This window comes from Phycodurus eques, chromosome 5 (assembly GCF_024500275.1).
Source record: "Phycodurus eques isolate BA_2022a chromosome 5, UOR_Pequ_1.1, whole genome shotgun sequence".
NCBI lineage: Eukaryota > Metazoa > Chordata > Actinopteri > Syngnathiformes > Syngnathidae > Phycodurus > Phycodurus eques.
Window position 1 is genome coordinate 8184325 of NC_084529.1, and position 17283 is coordinate 8201607.

The 17283-nt window shown below is 41.7% G+C and overlaps 1 protein-coding gene across 1 annotated transcript in view; it reads left to right on the forward strand.

Moving 5' to 3' along the window:
- spon1b (spondin 1b) overlaps positions 1 to 17283 on the forward strand; it is a 102742-nt gene that overhangs the window by 41564 nt on the left and 43895 nt on the right. Inside the window, exons 4-6 of the mRNA XM_061677370.1 lie at positions 1876 to 1949; positions 2498 to 2620; positions 3408 to 3556. Coding sequence (XP_061533354.1) covers positions 1876 to 1949; positions 2498 to 2620; positions 3408 to 3556 — 346 coding nt within the window. The remainder of the gene's footprint in view (positions 1 to 1875; positions 1950 to 2497; positions 2621 to 3407; positions 3557 to 17283) is intronic.

Here is a 17283-nt window from a genome sequence, read left to right on the forward strand (position 1 = left end):
CATGCCTTAGCAGTCAACCCTATTGCACCATTTGCTCTATTAGATTTATAGAAGCAATATAACGAATAACTTCAATATAATGTCTCCAGTTCCTCCCTTGTGTCCTGTCAATGTTTTTTTGCTCACTTTAATAACACAGTTTTATGTGTCTCTACTTGATGAAGTGCAGGCACCCGAGACCCTGTTGCCAACATACGGACACAATCATAGTCTTATGGCAAACATTTTAAGAACTCTTTATGCAAATCTCTGTAATACTTTACAGATATTAGCGGAAATAGTTTTAAAATAAAATAAAAATACAAGATTCTACAGGCCAGATGTCTGTGGTTCAAAATATTTCAAATAAGTTGTGGCATGGGTTTTTAGCAGAACCTTTCCTCTGTCTTAGCCATGGCTTCACTGTTATTTGTGCTCACAGCAATGCGTATGATAATGTACTCTGAGTGCCATCACACAGTCACATCCCTGGTATCTTCTTGATGCTCTACACATAACACACCAGCCAAAATACTGTCACATTATTTGTGAAAATGAAAGAATTGTCTAGAACATGTAACAGGAGGTCTTAGATGAGTGATGTCCATCATTTATGTAACCCATCAAGTACAAGGGATTTGGAAGTCATTTGTGTTGTTATATTCGTTGCCCACACACAACAAAACTCAATAAAGTTCGCTATATGAAATTGAATTACCATAATACAACACACCCACCCCAAAATGTAAATGCTATGATCTCATTGGTACATTATCACAGCGGTGCCCAAACATTTTGGGGCCAAGGACAGGTTTACGTAAAGCAATATTTTGGCGGACTTTCATTGAAATAAATGAAAACAAATAAAAAATGCGACTCACTATTATGCCGAATACAGTTGTTGCAATTAGTGGAAGCCCTGCACTTGTTTCTATTAAGTGAGCCGGGTCCTTCGTGGGGTAATGGGAGCCAATAACACGTGATGGTTATTTACTTAAATCCAGTCTACCCCATGATTTTGTTTTGTTCTCCATCACTGCAGAAAATCCAGCTTCACAAAGATAGGATGTTGGAAATAGAAGTAAGGTATTCAATGATTTTTGGCAATTTAAAATATTTTACTGTCTCATTTACCAGCCTGACCCCACACATTACACAGTTTAAATGTAAATAAATACTAACCAATGAGTGGTGACAGTTATTGTAGGTCTCCTAATTTTTGTAGTATAATCTGATGACCCAACCATCAAGGTACTTAAGGATGTCATGTTGACATCTGCCTTAATACACATATAAACATGTTAACATTGCACTACCACTGAATCAAAAGAAGACCTAGCATAAACACGTGCTGCAGCCTGCAGGCTATTTGTTGACTCGTAGGCTGTACTTATGTTTCGGTAAAAGATGGCTGTTTGTATTGGAAATGATATAGTAGGGTTCTTAAATTAAATTGTTTGCAGGGGTCCGGTTGCAAGGATTTTCTCAGGGCAAAGGTCCAAACCTACAAAAATGTTTCATTTTGTGTAGCCGACTTGTCAAACAAAATCAAAAAATAAAACACTTATTTTCTTGGAAACAATTATCTTTTTATGGATAACAACTGCCAATAATTCAAATATATACATCAGTAAAATTAATAGATTTTCAAAAGAAAATTCAGTGGGCCATGTCTTTACCGTTGTCATCAGTAGGTGAATGATGAGACTGTGTGAAAACGTTTTCAGTACCTTGGATTACATTTTCAGAATATTACATGGATTTGATCTTTAGGGGACAAAACAAAAATATTGAACATCAAATGTTCTGTTTGGCCTTACATCTTTCCAACTAATAATTTTCTCTCCAAATGTAATATTTTCCACCGTTTCTCTGTGCAATACTCTCTGTTTGCAGGGCAAGCATTGTCCAGAAGAAAATCATTTATTTCCAAGATGAGGGCTCTCTTACCATCCGGCTGTGCGAGAGAGGTAACGACAGCTGCCTATCATCTCCTCTCTCCTTACTTGATGCTCATATCTGTGACCACTCAACATGGGGGTGGGCTTTACCATGTCTCATTTTATTTAATGAGAGCACAGCACATTCCAGTTTTTCTGTGCCATTTTTATTTTTTTTTTAAATGACACCAACAGAGGCAGAGGGAAATATGTGAAGACAACATCTCCAGGGAGTTCAGGTTGAAATATTCTTTTGTTTTACCACAGAGCTGTGCTTCAGCCTTCAGGTTGTCAAGAAAGAGTAAAATCCATGACAGATTTGTAACAATGCTCCCTGTCTGTGTAAACATTATGTCTACATTTGGGGATTGGACTCCCTCATCGCTGATAAAAATGCAGATTTAAATGTTTGGGAAAAGTACTTTTTCTGATATAAAACTTAAGTCTTAATTTCCTGACCAAAATCCAATTTACAATTTTTTTTTTTTTTTTTTTTTTGTGGGTTGTGTGATGTCATCTTGACAAGGTGTTTGCTATATTTACAAGAGATAATGTGAGTCTTAACATCTTCTGTGCAGAGCGTGTGTTTGGGGAGGCAACAGCAGACCCTGCCTTCGAGTGTTGTGCCTGTGGGACAGCTAAATACAGACTCACCTTCTATGGCAACTGGTCAGAGAAAGTTCATCCCAAAGACTATCCCAGTGAGCTCAAATCTCAAGCATGCTGTCATGCATACAGGATATGTGTATACATATATCCTGCAAGTAAAATATCCTTAATTTTACCTTATCATATATTTAAGGCGGCGGCACGGTGGCCTACTGGTTAGAGCGTCAGCTTCACAGTTCTGAGGAGTTTGCATGTTCTCCCCGTGCCTGCGTGGGTTTTCTCCGGGCACTCCGGTTTCCTCCACACATCCCAAAAACATGCATGAATTGGAGACTCTAAATTGCCCGTAGGTGTGAATGTGAGTGCGAATGCTTGTTTGTTTGTATGTGCCCTGCGATTGGCTGGCAACCAGTTCAGGGTTTTTCCCCTGCCTCCTGCCCGATGATAGCTGGGATAGGCTCCAGCACGCCCGCGACCCTAGTGAGGAGAAGCGGCTCGGAAAATGGATGGATGGATATATTTAAGGCTTTTTGTTTCATTCAAAGCATAGTACATTTTATCTCGCAAATATCTCACAGTAAATTGCTGATACACCACCGTCTGATATACGTATATACTGCTGCTATCCACTTACAGTATGTGCAGTTGCGCACTAATTGAAGACTTTTTTTCATATAACATAAATTTTGATATTCTCCTCAATGGTAAAGTACTGTCATTGCTGTCATCTAAATTCACAATGAAAAGTAATTTCATTTCACGATCAGAAGCTTGATACTTCCCCATCTTTACATTAGGTCCTTTTTCAAAATTGTAAGACACAGATCACTGACAGGACAGTTTTTATTCATGAGAATTTGTTACATTTCTGTCCTCTAGGACGGGCAAACCACTGGTCTGCACTGATTGGTGCATCCCACTCTAGAGGCTATGTGCTCTGGGAGTATGGAGGGTATGCCAGTGAGGGGGTCCGACAAGTTGCTGAGTTTGGCTCCCCCATCAAAATGGAAGAAGAGATTCGACAGAAGGTAGGGTTCACATTTGTTCATATCTTTCGGGTTGCATGTGTTCCATCTTTTTTTCATATACTTCATTAAAATTTGAAGTGAACTACTGCTCATTGGATTTAGATTTTCATTGGATCCTCAAGCTTTGCAATAATAAAAAAAGAACGTCTCAAATGGTAATGCTTTCATCAATACATGCTGTTAATGGTATGTGTTTGCACTGTCAAACTATTTTTTTATAATATTAATAAAAAACCTGCACATAAATACAAACTGCAATTCCAATGAAGTTGGGACATTGTATAAAATGTAAATAAAAACAGAATACAATGATTTGCAAATCCTTTTCAAACTATTTCAAGATGGCGCCTAACCGTGTGGTCGCCTTGGTTACATGCCCTCTAGTACTGTCGATGTTTTTGTGTTTTTCGTTCGTCTTTGGAGACATTACGCGACTCACTTACACAAGGGAAAACTTGCTAAACATGAGGGAGTCTACCCTGGACTTTCTTTCACCAACTTTCACAAATCCGCTCAGTTTTTTCTCTGAGCAGTGGCCGCGGGGAAGTGAGCCGGAGTGCAGGTAAAGCTCCGTAAGAGAAGATTCCGAATGCTGCTCCCGTCGATTCACCTCGCAAATCTACGCTCCCTACTCAACAACATTGACGAGATTCATCTTTTCACAAAGACTAGTAAGGACATCGGACGTTCGGACGTTCTGCCGCCCTGCGCTTCACGGAGACATGGCTTTGTGAACGCATCCTAAATGGTGCCGTAACGCTTCCGGGCTTCCTAGTACACCGGGAAGACCGTGTCACGGAGTTATCGGGGGGGAAAAAAGGTGGTAGGATATGCTTCTATATCAATGAAAAATTGTGTACACACTGCAGCTCGGTCTTGGAGTCGCTGTTTTTGCACTGTAAGTCATTCTACTCGCCGCGCAAGTTCGCTTCATTCTTACTCACGGGCGTCTACATTGCACCTCAACCTAACACAAATGCTGCACTGCTAATGCTTGGTGAACAACTAAAGGAACTTGAAAAAAATCACCCAGATTCACCCCTCATTATTGTTGTGGACTTTAACAAGGCTAAATTCAACCACGCACTCTCTAAATACAAGCAACACATTGACTGTCCTACCAGGGAAAACAACATTCTAGACCACTGCTGTACGACGCTAAATGACGCATACTGTGCTAGCCCCCGTCCAGCTCTGGGCTCGTCTGATCACTGCTTAATTCACTTCATAGCAACATACAAGCAAAAACTTAAATGTGCGAAGCCTGTGGTGAAATCAGTGAATAATGGTACTATGAAGCAAAGTTAGAACTTCAAGACTGTTTAGACTGCACAGATTGGAGTGTCTTTGAAACTTCAACTGGCAGCCTGGATGAATATACGGACTGTGTCACATCCTATATCAGTTTCTGTGAAGGTGTGTCTGTTCCAACGAAGACATTTTGTACGTTCAATAACAACAAGCTGTGGTTCACTGCCAAATTTAAGCAACTTCGCCAGGCTAAAGAGGTTGCCAATCATAGTGGGGATAGAGCCCTGTATAATTGTGCTAGAAACCAGCTCACTAAAGAGAATAACATTAGAGAAATTATGCAGAAAAGGCTTGACATTTCTTGAACCTGGGATATAAGACATGGTGAAGGTAAACCGACAAAAAAAAAAAAAAGCCCACCTAGCTTCCCTTGGGTTCAGTCTCCTTGCAGACTTCAAATATTCCAAGTTCTTGTTGTCCATCCAGACCACAAATGTTTGCTACGCTCCCTCTAGAAGGTGGCGCCATTCCCGCAGAGCTAGTTTCACCATCAAAGCTCCCAGTCACCAATGCTGTAATTGTGTTCTGCGGGGGACAGTCTGCAGGAGGAGAAGGCAAATGGGTGGATCTTGCCATCCTCTGGTTGCCGTTGAGACAGCACGGCACCTGCACCCAACTCAGAGGCGTCCACCTCCACAGTAAACTGGCGAGATGGGTCAGGGTGGGCAAGAACAGGCGCAGAGGTGAAACGATTCTTGAGGCTGTTGGCGAAGTCAGCAGCCTCTGACCAGTGAAAGGGAATGGAGGTGGAGGTAAGGGCAGTGAGAGGGGCTGCGATGTGACTATAGCCTTTGATGAACCGCCGATAAAAGTGAGCGAATCCAAGTAACAGCTGCAATTGTTTGCGGTCGACAGGTCGAGGCCACTCAGAGACTGAAGTTACCTTGGCAGGATCCATGCATAGTTCTCCCTTAGCAATGATGTAACCTAGGAATTTAGTCTCAGAGACATTAAATTCACACTTCTCAGCCTTCACGAAGAGTCTGTTATACAAGAGGCTCTGGAGCACCAGTCGCACGTGATGTTCATGTTCGGAGGGGGTCTGCAAGAAAATCAGAATGTCATCAAGATATACGAAAACAAAGTCGTTTATCACATCCCGGAGGACATCATTTACTAGTCTCTGCAGGAGCGTTGATCAATCCAAACGGCATTATGAGATATTCCTAGTGACCTTGTGGAGTATTTAAAGCAGTTTTCCATTCATCACCCTCTCGAATGCGGACAAGGTGGTAAGGGTTTCGCAGGTCGGAGTTGGAAAATATGCTACCCCTATGGAAAGGAGGGAACGCTGAGTCTAACAATGGAATGTGGGGTACTTGTCTTGAAATAGTGATGTTATTAAGCCCACTGTAGTCAATGCATGGTCTCATGGTTGATTCCTTCTTTCCCACAAAAAAAGAACCCAACACACACCGGAGAGGAAGATGGTCGAATAATACCTGCAGCCAACGATTCAGAGATGTACTTCTCCATAGCATCCCTCTCTGGTCGCAAGATGTTATAAAGTCGACCACTAGGGAGTGTGCCTCCAGGCAAGAGATCGATGGCGCAGTCATATGGACGATGAGGGGGCAGGGCCACCACTTGGCCCTTGCTGAAAACTTGACCCAGGTATGGTAGCACTCTGGAACCGAGGTGAGGTTAGGCTTGTCCAGTTCTTTGGCACGACTGGCAGATACGAGAGCAGATTTTAGACAATTAGTATGCCAAAACGTGCTCCAGGTGGTTAGTCTAGGGCGTGTCCAGTCAATTTTGTAACTTAAGCCAGAATAACCCAAGTACCAGGGGTGTCTGAGGGCACTCAAAAATAAAGACATTAATTACCTCGTGGTGATTACCGGAGAGAACGAGGGATACGGGTAGGGTCTGTTGGTCCACGTGCGATAGTAACTATCCGTTAAGTGCAGTGGTCTTCAAGGGCTTAGCCAACGGACAAGTTCCTATTCCCATTTGTCTCACCAGGTCCCTATCAATAAAATTGTCATCCGCCTCGCTGTCAACCAGAGCGGATAGGTCTCGGAACTGGTCCTTCCAAGACAGCGTGGCTGGGAATTGAAGCCGAGGTGTGGAGGCACGACCCGTATGGCTCAACAATAGTTCCCTCCCTATTGATGAGCCCACCCTTATAATGGTCATGCTGGACAAGTGCGGATAAAATGACCACCCTGGCCACAATACATACAAAGCTTAGCGTTGTATCTCCGTGCACTTTCCTCAGGTGTGAGCTTGTTCTTTCCCACTTGGTGAGAAATGTAACAAGACGACATGGCTGGCCGCTTCTCGTAACGGTCTCTTTGACGTTCTCTGAGACAGCAGTCGATTCTTATTGCAAAGTTAACGAGTTGATCAAAATTGGTGCGTTCGTCACGGGAGGCTAACTCGTATCTGACTCATTGAGCGCGCGGATGAATACCACCTGGAGTGCTCGGTCATTGAATCTACTCTCAACAGCGAGCCTATGAAACTCCACGGAGAATTCCGCTACGCTGGGGGAACCCTGGCGAAGAGACATTAAACACTTGGCCGCCTCCATCCCATGTACCGGGTGGTCGAAGATCTCCTCAGTGAAGCTGGAATAGGTTGCGCACATGGCTGACCCCCTCTCCCACTCTGACGAAGCCCAAGCGAGCGCTGCTCCACGAAGGCACCCAATAAGGAACGCTATCCTGGCTAGGTCTGAACTATATGTGTGTGGCTGTTGTTCAAATACAAAGGAACATTACACCAAAAATGCGTGACATGATCCAAGGTCTCCCTCATATGGTGTGGGAGTGGGCACAAAAGGTTTGAAAGTTTGTGACGGTGAAAAAGGAGCAGGAGCATGTAGAGGCTGACTCGATGTTTGTAAAGCAGTAAACTGGCTTTGCACGGAGGCAAGTGCTTAGGAGAATTCTTTTACCTTGTCCTTGAGTAAGTGGAGAGGTTGATCGTTGTTCAAGGAGTACGGCTTGTGTGGTTGTGGGTTGATTACTGGGATTCATCTCTGTGGGGTCAATTCTGTTGGCCAGATTGTACTGTTAGAGTTTGGGACAAGGGAGAGGACCCAACAGCATAGACGAGCAAAGCAAGTAAACTTATAGCACGTTTATTTCCTTGACAAAGGCAAACGGGGAAGCGGCGCCCAGTTAGGTTAAGCAGGGACTTCGGGTGGTCCGTTTTTGGCCAGACAGTGGCATCCACAGGCAGGCAGATGTGCAGACGAGGTTGCAGGTGTGAAGGGAGTCCGGGCGAGGAAGCAGGCGTGGGGGAACTCCGCAGGCAGGCAGGTGTGCAGGCGTGGTGGCAGGTGTGGAGTTTCTCCGCAGGTGTGCAGGTGAGGAGGCAGGCGTGGAGTCTCTAGGTGTCAAGGGGGGGAAAAGCTGATCAGTATTTCGTAGAACTAAGTGCGAATAGTTTTGCGCGCTAGATGCGACTGACAGTACGACTACTCAAGATGATCTGGCGATGAGGTGGCGTTCGGGACTGGCTTAAGTACACCGTTGATGAAGATGAATTGCAGCTGGTCCAGGCTCCAACTCCTCTCTCCACTCCTGCACATAGACACGTCTACGAACACACACACACACACACACACACACACTCCTAAAGAAGGAGGAGTCAAAACTAAAAACTAAAAAAAAAGTCAAAACTAAATAAAAACCAACTATAATGGAAAATCTAAAACTATTATAATCCTGATACAAAGTTATGGTTCATCTGGATCTCTCTCTACACCACTCTGTCTCTCTGTCGTTCACCCTCTCGCTCTCTGGCCACATAAAGGTGTATTTTGACCATTTGCAAGCAAACAATGATGAGCTGTCAGTGTGGTTTATGCCTGTCAGTTTGGGTTTGGACTTTTTTTTCCAGACATTAAGCACTGACAGACTGTCCTAACTAGTCTCTTGGCTGCTTCTATCTCTTTGTGGCTTTTAGGTACCACAAAGTCTTTTTCGTAATGGAATGAAACAGATTTATTACGGAACAGTAGATTAAAAAATGTGCAATGTGAATATGTACTATGAATAAAACTCAGATTTTGGAGTAGCTGTTTTGTTCTCATATTAAAAAAAAAGTGTGGCTCAATTACCCATACAGCAAGGGAGATGACATAGTTTTATACTAGTCTGTTATTTGCAATGACAGCAATGGCCTTCCTGAATGGAATAGCGTTCCACTGGTATACTTTGACATCAGACTAAAAAAGATAACATACTCTTGCCAGATTTTCACCATGTTTTGACAATACTATTGAGGGTTTTTTTCCTCCAATTTTTTATTTCTCAAGATTTAACATTTCCCTCCAGTCTTTTCACTTTGGAGCATTGAAGTTCAAACTGGGTGAAGCACTAAGTGGCTGCTGTATAGGTGGGGAGCCGACTTGGGCCAGTAATCTCCAATTTAGTTGAGAGTCCCAACTATCCACAGGAGCAATCAGATGTGTGGACAGTGCCTTGAGAAAGGCACTGTCCACACATCTGATTATTATCACAATTAGTGATGTGTGGACAGTGCCTTGAGGAAAAACCTCTGTGCCTCTTTCTGCACTGACCTCCAATTTTCTAACTAAACTGAACCCTCGTTTGTTGCTGTAGGAAATACACAATATAGAGATACCATATTAAAAAAAAAAAACACTTTTTAAAATGTACCGAGACATTCTTGACAAAAATCTGCTGCCATCTACGAGAATGATGAAAATGAAATGAGGGTAGACTTTCAGCAGGATAATGATCCAAAACATACTGCCAAGCAAACTCGCAATTGCTTTCAAAGAAAAAAGAAATAGTTGCTTAAATGGCCCAGCCAATCACCTGACTTGAATCCAATCGAAAATCTATGGAAAGAACTGAAACTCAAGGTCCATAAAAGAAGCCCACTGAACCTTCAAGATTTGAAGACTGCTACACAGGGACAGGTAGCTTTGAATGTTTTTTTCCATTAATAAGTAAAATCACTATTTAAAAACATTTTTGTATTGGGGTATCTTTATTTGCATTTGTTTGATCTTAAACATTAACGTGGGGAAATTATACAAAATACTTTTTCATGACACTGTACGTCACTGTGCAGCTCAAGTTCATATATAGTGGGGGAGGGGCAAATCATGCCAGGGCCCCGAGTGTGTTACTGGGCCACGTTTGAGCTATGCCCAAAAATTTGTGAAAAAGAAATTGTGAAAAAGAAAATTAACGCTATATTTCCACAATTCAGTACTAAGTAGTTCTTCTTTTTGCGCACATTTTCGGCAATTATCTTCAAACATGTATAATGTGTTTAGAAACAAATCTATGATTTCATTTTACAGGGCGTTAAAAGTGTGGTCGCTGTCCCCGAAATGCACGTGCAGTCAGTGAATGAGGCAATCGATTGCCAACAGCCTCTCAAAATATTCACTCTCTCCTAATTCTCGCCCGTCTCCTCTTGGTGGACATCCACGTCTTTCTTGACAATTGCGCCATGTTTTTGTGGTTCAGTAAAAACACATTACAGTACAGTATATTATATTTGGAGCCTCGATAAACCTAATACAGGAGCGCGTCGGTAAATATGCGATGCTTTGTCGTTTGGTGAGAGGCGAAGAGTCACCAACCTTAATTTTTTCATGACGTCCACATAGTCATTCGGCTGCGTCACTCTGTGCGGCAGGCTTTCGGTGACACAAAATAAAAAATTTCATCCATCCATCCATCCATTTTCTGAGCCGCCTATCCTCAAAGGGTCGCGGGGGTGCTGGATCCTATCCCAGCTATCATCGGGCAGGAGGCGGGGTACACCCTGAACTGGTTGCCAGCCAATCGCAGAACAATCCAACAATTTAAAAATTGTATTCTTTTGTAAAGTGCTACAAAGTTTGTGTACACTGAGCCTGTCAAATTTGACGCCTTTACAAAAAAGGATTGTAGATTTACCAGTCTGTGTTAAAGCAAGGAAAATGCTCATTAAGCTAAAAAAAATGTACTTTATCATTTTTCTAAAATATTGAATGATTAAGAATCCATTTGTGTCAGACAGACTATTACTACATTTTGAAACTGTATGCAGTTCGTAATTTGATATAAACAATTGTTATGAGGATATAGTTGGAATGGGTCATGGACCCAGAACATGTTATGTGAGCATGGAAAATGAACAGTATGTAAGGGTTACGTGAGCATGTTCTCAATCAACTGCTGAAAAATGCATCGTAACTGTGGCTGTCCTTTCCCACATAAGGGCATTAAAGTATCAACCCAAAAAGAAAGATTGCGTAAACAGTTCAATATAGCGGGGATGGTAATGATGAACCTTGCTATAGGAGCAGAACACTGTATTGCAAGCCGAAAGCTGACGCAGGGCAGACTGAGACAGATGACAACTAGGCAAAATTGATGCCTCCAAATTAGTGGTTCCCATTAATTTTAAACATGCTGTTGTACAACTTTTGTTAAAAGAAACCTGGGCCGGATCCCACTGTTTTGACAAATTTTAGGCCTTTCTCCAAATTGCCTTTTCTTGCTAAAATCTTGAAAAAGATTGTCTATTCCCAGTTTACAGAGTTTATTGATCAACAAAATATTATTGAGCATTTCCAATCCGGTTTTAAAACATTGCACAGCACCGAATCTGCGCTTTTAAGATTTTTTAATGACATATTTTTAGCTACTGACTCTGGTCACTGTGTTGTCCTAGTACTTTTAGATCTGACTGCAGCTTTTGATACAGTGGACCATGACATCCTGATTACTCGTTTGGAGCAGTGGGCATCAGAGGTACAGCACTTGAATGGTTCAGGTCCTACCTGTCTCAGCGAACCTTTTGTGTTAGCCTTGCTGCCTCTGTATCATCCACTGCTCCCTTTTCACATGGGGTGCCACAGAGTTCTGTGGTTGGCCCTCTCTTATTTTCCTTGTATTTACTCCCACTCAGCTCAATTCTCAGGAAACATGTTTTTTCTTTACATTACGATGCAGATCACAGTCAGATCTACATCCCCTTTAAAAAGTCAGACACCTACTATGCTAAGCCATTGATAGAGTGCTAACATGAGGCCTGGATGTTACTTAACGTTTTTGACTGATGTCCATTGTCTTTGGTGGCACTTCTTTGACCCCACGCCCTAGTTGATCTGGGTCCCTCAGCACAATATCAAAAACCCATCATTACCAACCTAGGTGTAATAGTGGACACTGATCTGTTTGACACCCAAATTAAAGCCGTGGTTAAATCTAGCTTTGTCCAGTGAAGGCAGCTAGCAAAAATCAAACCGATCCTTCACAAACAGGACTTTGAAAGAGTAATCCACACCTTTGTGACCCCTCGGCTGGATTACTGCAATGCACTATATATGGGGGTTAGTGGGTCCTTCATTGCTCGTCTGCAACTGGTTCAAAATGCTGCGGTTCGTCTTTTAACTGGCACAAGAAAGTATGAGCATACAGTATATCACCTATTTTAGCTTCACTCCACTGGCTGCCTATTCGTTTTAGGATGCATATAAAATTATTTTATTTGCCTTTAAAGCCTTTAATGGCCTTGTCCCACTGTATCTGTCTGAGCTGCTGTACCCCTACTTTCCCAGCCGCTCTCTCAGGTCAGCTGACCAGCTGCTCCTGACAGAGCCCAGAGCCAGGCTTAAACTTAGAGGTGAACGAGAGTTTGGTGTTGCAGCTCCAAAACTGTGAAATGTTTTGCCTCTCCACATCAGACAAGCCTCATCACTGTCTCATTTTAAATCCTTGCTTAAAACCCATCTTTTACCTTGCCTTTTATCACCAGTTAGCGTGTCTGATGTGATGTACCGTAATTTCTCGTGTATAATGCAATTTTTTTTTTACACCCTGGACTGGTTGTCAGCCAATCGCAGGGAATACTCAGCCCGTTTAGCTTTATGTTAAAACAAATAAACACATTCACATTATATTCTGCAATATAGCCGAGGTCTCCAATGCGTCGCTCATAACCTAGGGTCACAGGTGATATTGTCTTTTGTATTATAATTTATTTTTCTTTTGATCCAGGGGTGTGTCTAAAACTTTTCTTCCAAGAGCCACATAAAGAAAAATCAAAGGATGCAAGGGCCTTTTTGACTTTCTTTAATTTATTTACCATGCTAAAACCATGGCGGCACGGTGGGAAACTTGTGAGTACATCTGCCTCACAGTTCTGAGGACCGGGATTCAAATCCGGCCTCGCCTGTGTGGAGTTTGCATGTTCTCCCTATGCCTGCGTGGGTTTTCTCCGGGTACTCCGGTTTCCTTCCACATCCCAAAAACATGCACGGTAGGTTAATTGAAGACTCTAAATTGCCCATAGGTGTGAATGTTGACTGTGAATAGTTGTTTGTTTATATGTGCCCTGCAATTGGCTGGCGACCAGTTCAGGGTGTACCCCGCCTCTCGCCTGAAGATGGCTGGGATAGGCTCCAGCACACCCGCAACTCTTGTGAGGATAAGATGTACAGAACGTGGAAATTAAATGCAAAAAAACAATCCATAATTGTAAGTATAAATAGGTAATATGTATTTATTAAAAAAGAATAATTATAAATTTAAAAAAAAGAAACAACTACGTAACAAAGCAAAAAGTCAATATTTCTGCATTTCTGGGTGGCCAGCGGCCCTGTCTCCCTATTGCAGTAACAATTAAAGTAGAACCTCGATATAACGGAACCCGATGTAATGGATATCAGATTAAACGGACCGTCGGGACTGAACAAAGTGTCCAAAAATAGTTTCCATTTGTCACGTAAACTGCCGTTGACAAAGTGTGTTCACGAATAGGCCGCTGTTGTGTACTAGCGCTGTGGTGCAATGCAGGCAAAGAATGGGACTGAGGTATTTCCAAAATCACTGATAGACAAACTGGATACTAACTCCATTTAGGGATGATGAACTCAACTATTTGTATAGCACTTAAAAAAATAAATAAATAAATAAAAAAAACATCTGCTGTAACAAAGTGCTGTACACAATGGAAATTGAACATTAAACTAATAATAATGTGTAACAGTGTTAATAAATACATACATACATACATACATACATACATGAATGTACACACACACACACCTTTTTTTTTAAATTCAAATATACTTGTTCAGAAAAAACTCCTGCTGCGCCCCTCTGTGTCTTAGACCAAATTTTCACAGACTGGCTCATTGTTGCACACAGCAATAACCAAGCACCATTATTCTCCACCAAAAGATATCATGGCTAAAACGCTGTAACAGGGCAAATGGTTTAGCACAACGCAAACCAAATGGTAAATGATCAAAACAAATGGAAAGAACAAATAAAGGAGAAAGTTAGCAGAAGGTTGTAACAAACAGGCTGCCAACTCTCAGGCGCTTCTTTGATCTTTTCAAGAGTATAATAAGTACTTATTTTTAATGATTGGTGAGTGTGGACTGTCATGTGCTCTTACCAAGTTGTGATCCAGTTGTGATCATACTGAGCTAAGAACATTTTATTTCAAGATCGCCTTCTCTTCAAATATGGTGTTCAGTCGTCTCTGACGGCTTCATGAAAAGCCATTTGATGCGACTTACTTGTGAAGTTGTTGCTTTTTTGCACCGTCGATCATCTAATAGATAACATTTTCCTCTTTTAAATGAGAGTAAATAGCCTCCTAGCAGAATCCTAAAGACAAGTGAACACGCAGTTGCAGCTGTTCCTTCCAAAGCAGATCTTACGATTGTCACCCAGGGGAAAGCTGCTGCTGTTTTTTTCTACTAGTGCTAAATGACACCTCTTTCCATTCCAAAGTCACACTTTAAAAAAAGACCTTCAAAGCTAGAGGGGTTTGTCATTGCTTCCCTGTCTACTGATTTTCTCACACAACCCTACCAACGCCACACATTATTTTGTTGTTTGGTACTTATTCTTAGTATTAATTAATGTTCCTTTATATGTTATGGTACTTCCTTTGGACTTTAACTGGGTCCTTAGTTCTCACTCAGTGGGTTCCCCTCTTGCACCATGACTCTACCTTGTAACACAGCTTTCTTTCATTTCTTATTTTAAAGACAAACCAAAGAGGCCAAGAAATGTCTTGTAAATTTTACAGACCACGGAGAAGAGTGTTTTTAGAAAGCCTGCCAAATTGGCATGGGTTAAAAAAAAAAAATCTACATTTATGTCAAACAAGGCTCTGAAATCATGGAAAGTAAGACCAGCTCTTCAGCTGCAGGATTGTGTGGTTGTGTCCGCTGAAGGCACTGGAGAGAGCCCTTCATCTGTCAGTCAATATTTGCTCATACCCGTATACTGTGTGCTCAAGTGTCTGTAGTCAACTATTGGCTGAATAATGTGTGCCACTGTGGCAGTTGAATTTCCCGTGTTTCTGTTATGTGGGGATCCACACACAACAACTCAGGGGGAGGCGGTGACATTTTTAGTGACCCCACCGCACTCCATGAGCCCACTAGCAGCTAATACACACTAGCTTAGCCGCTAGTAGCAGGCGACTTCGCAGTGGAGCCGTCCAACTCGCTGTCGGCTCGCTGCATGAGACACCCCAAGCAAAGCAAATTTATTTATAGAGCACATTTCATACACAAGGTAACTCTGTGTGCTTTACATGCTTAAAATCATTTAAAAACAAAGAAAAAAACAGCTTATAAACATTTAAAACAAAGAGGGGGGAAAAAAAAGTCAAATTAAAACAGCGTACAGTGCAAGAAATATTTAAAAGTGGAAATGCTCTAAAAAGCATGAGGAAAAAAAAGAAGAGTTTTTAACCTGGTCTTAAAAACATTCATACTTGGGTCTGATGTCAATTCTGTTGGCAACTTATTTCATTTGTGTGCAGCATAATACTTAAATCCTGCTTCAGCATGTTTGGTTTGGACTCTGTGCTTCACTATTTGACCTGAGTCTGTGGATCTGAGAGCCCTACTGGGTTTATATTCTATTAGCATTTATTTCATGTATTCAGGACCTAAACCATTTAGTGATTTATAGACGAGTAGCAGAACTTTAAAGTATATTCTAAAGCTGACTGTGAGACAGTGTAAAGACTTTAGAATTGGAGTCATATGCTCTGACCTCTTTGTTCTGGTCAGAACCCGAGCTGCAACTGTTTCATGCTCTTTTTGAAGAGTCCAGTCAGAAGACCATTATAATAGTCAAGTGTACTTGAGATAAAAGCATGGATGACCTTCTCCTGGTCTGCTTGGCACATCATAGTCTTCACTCTGGATATGTTCTTCAGATGGTAGAAGGCGGTTTTAGTAATTGATTTGATATGACTGTTGAAAGTCTATCAGTACACCAAGGTTTCGGACTTGGTCTTTGGTTTTTAAAGAGAGTGCGGGTATTTGCCAACAGCAATCCTCTTTTCTTTATTTCCAAAAACAATTATCTCAGTTTTGTTTTAGTTTCATTGAAGACAATTTTGCCACATCCAGTTATTTGTCTGTTTTAGACAGTGAACACCTCATTGAACTGTAGTAATCCGGAGACACTGCTAGATATAACTGTGTGTCATCTGCATACCATATATAACTGTGTGTCATCTGCATATCAGAAATAAAGCTCTGAAGAATTTGACCCAAGGGTAGCATATACAGCCTGAACAGGAGGGGTCCAGGAACAGATCCTTGGGGGACCCCATAAGCCATTGTCATGCGATGAGATTGATCACTTCCAATTGTTATAAAATAACTCCTTTCCTCCAGGTAGGACCTGAACCATTTAAGGACTGTTCCATTTAGTCCTACCCATGTTGCCAACCTGTTCAGCAGTATATTATGATCTACCGTATCAAAAGCCGCACTGAGATCCAACAAGACCAGAATTGACGCTTTTCCTGAGTCAGTATTAAACTTTATATCATTTAGCACTTTGATAAGAGCAGGTTTTATACTGTGATGAGTTAAAAAACCTGATTGATTTGTCAAAAAGTCCATTTTATGTTCAAGAAATTGCTGAGTTGATTACAAAAACTTTCTCAACAATCTTGGCCATGAAAGGGAGATTTGAGATGGGTCTATAGCTTGCTAACTTGGCGTCCAGCATTCTATTTTTTAGAAGAGGCTTAATGGCAGCTACTTTAAGAGCTGTAGGAAACTCGCCTGAATGAAGTGAGGAATTGCTTATTTGCTGCAAATCAGCTAGCACAGACTTCGCAATAGCTAGTCAGATGGTATTGAGAACAGACAGCTCGTTGATGGTTTCAACTGCTGAACCATTTTCTCTACAGCTCTATGGTCAATTGTATCAAATTCTGACATGGTAATTGAGTTTTTCCTGGGTGGCTTCAGATGTAGTATCATTTTGCTGATTTGTGCTGATATTTAACCTGATGGATTGTATTTTTTCACAGAAATAACAAGCAAATTCATTGCATTTATCTACTGTTCGGAGTTCTGGAGCTATCTGATTCGGGGGGTGGAGCTTGTCAACCACAGCAAACAGGGTGCGAGTATTGTTGATGTTCTTATTGATGATTTC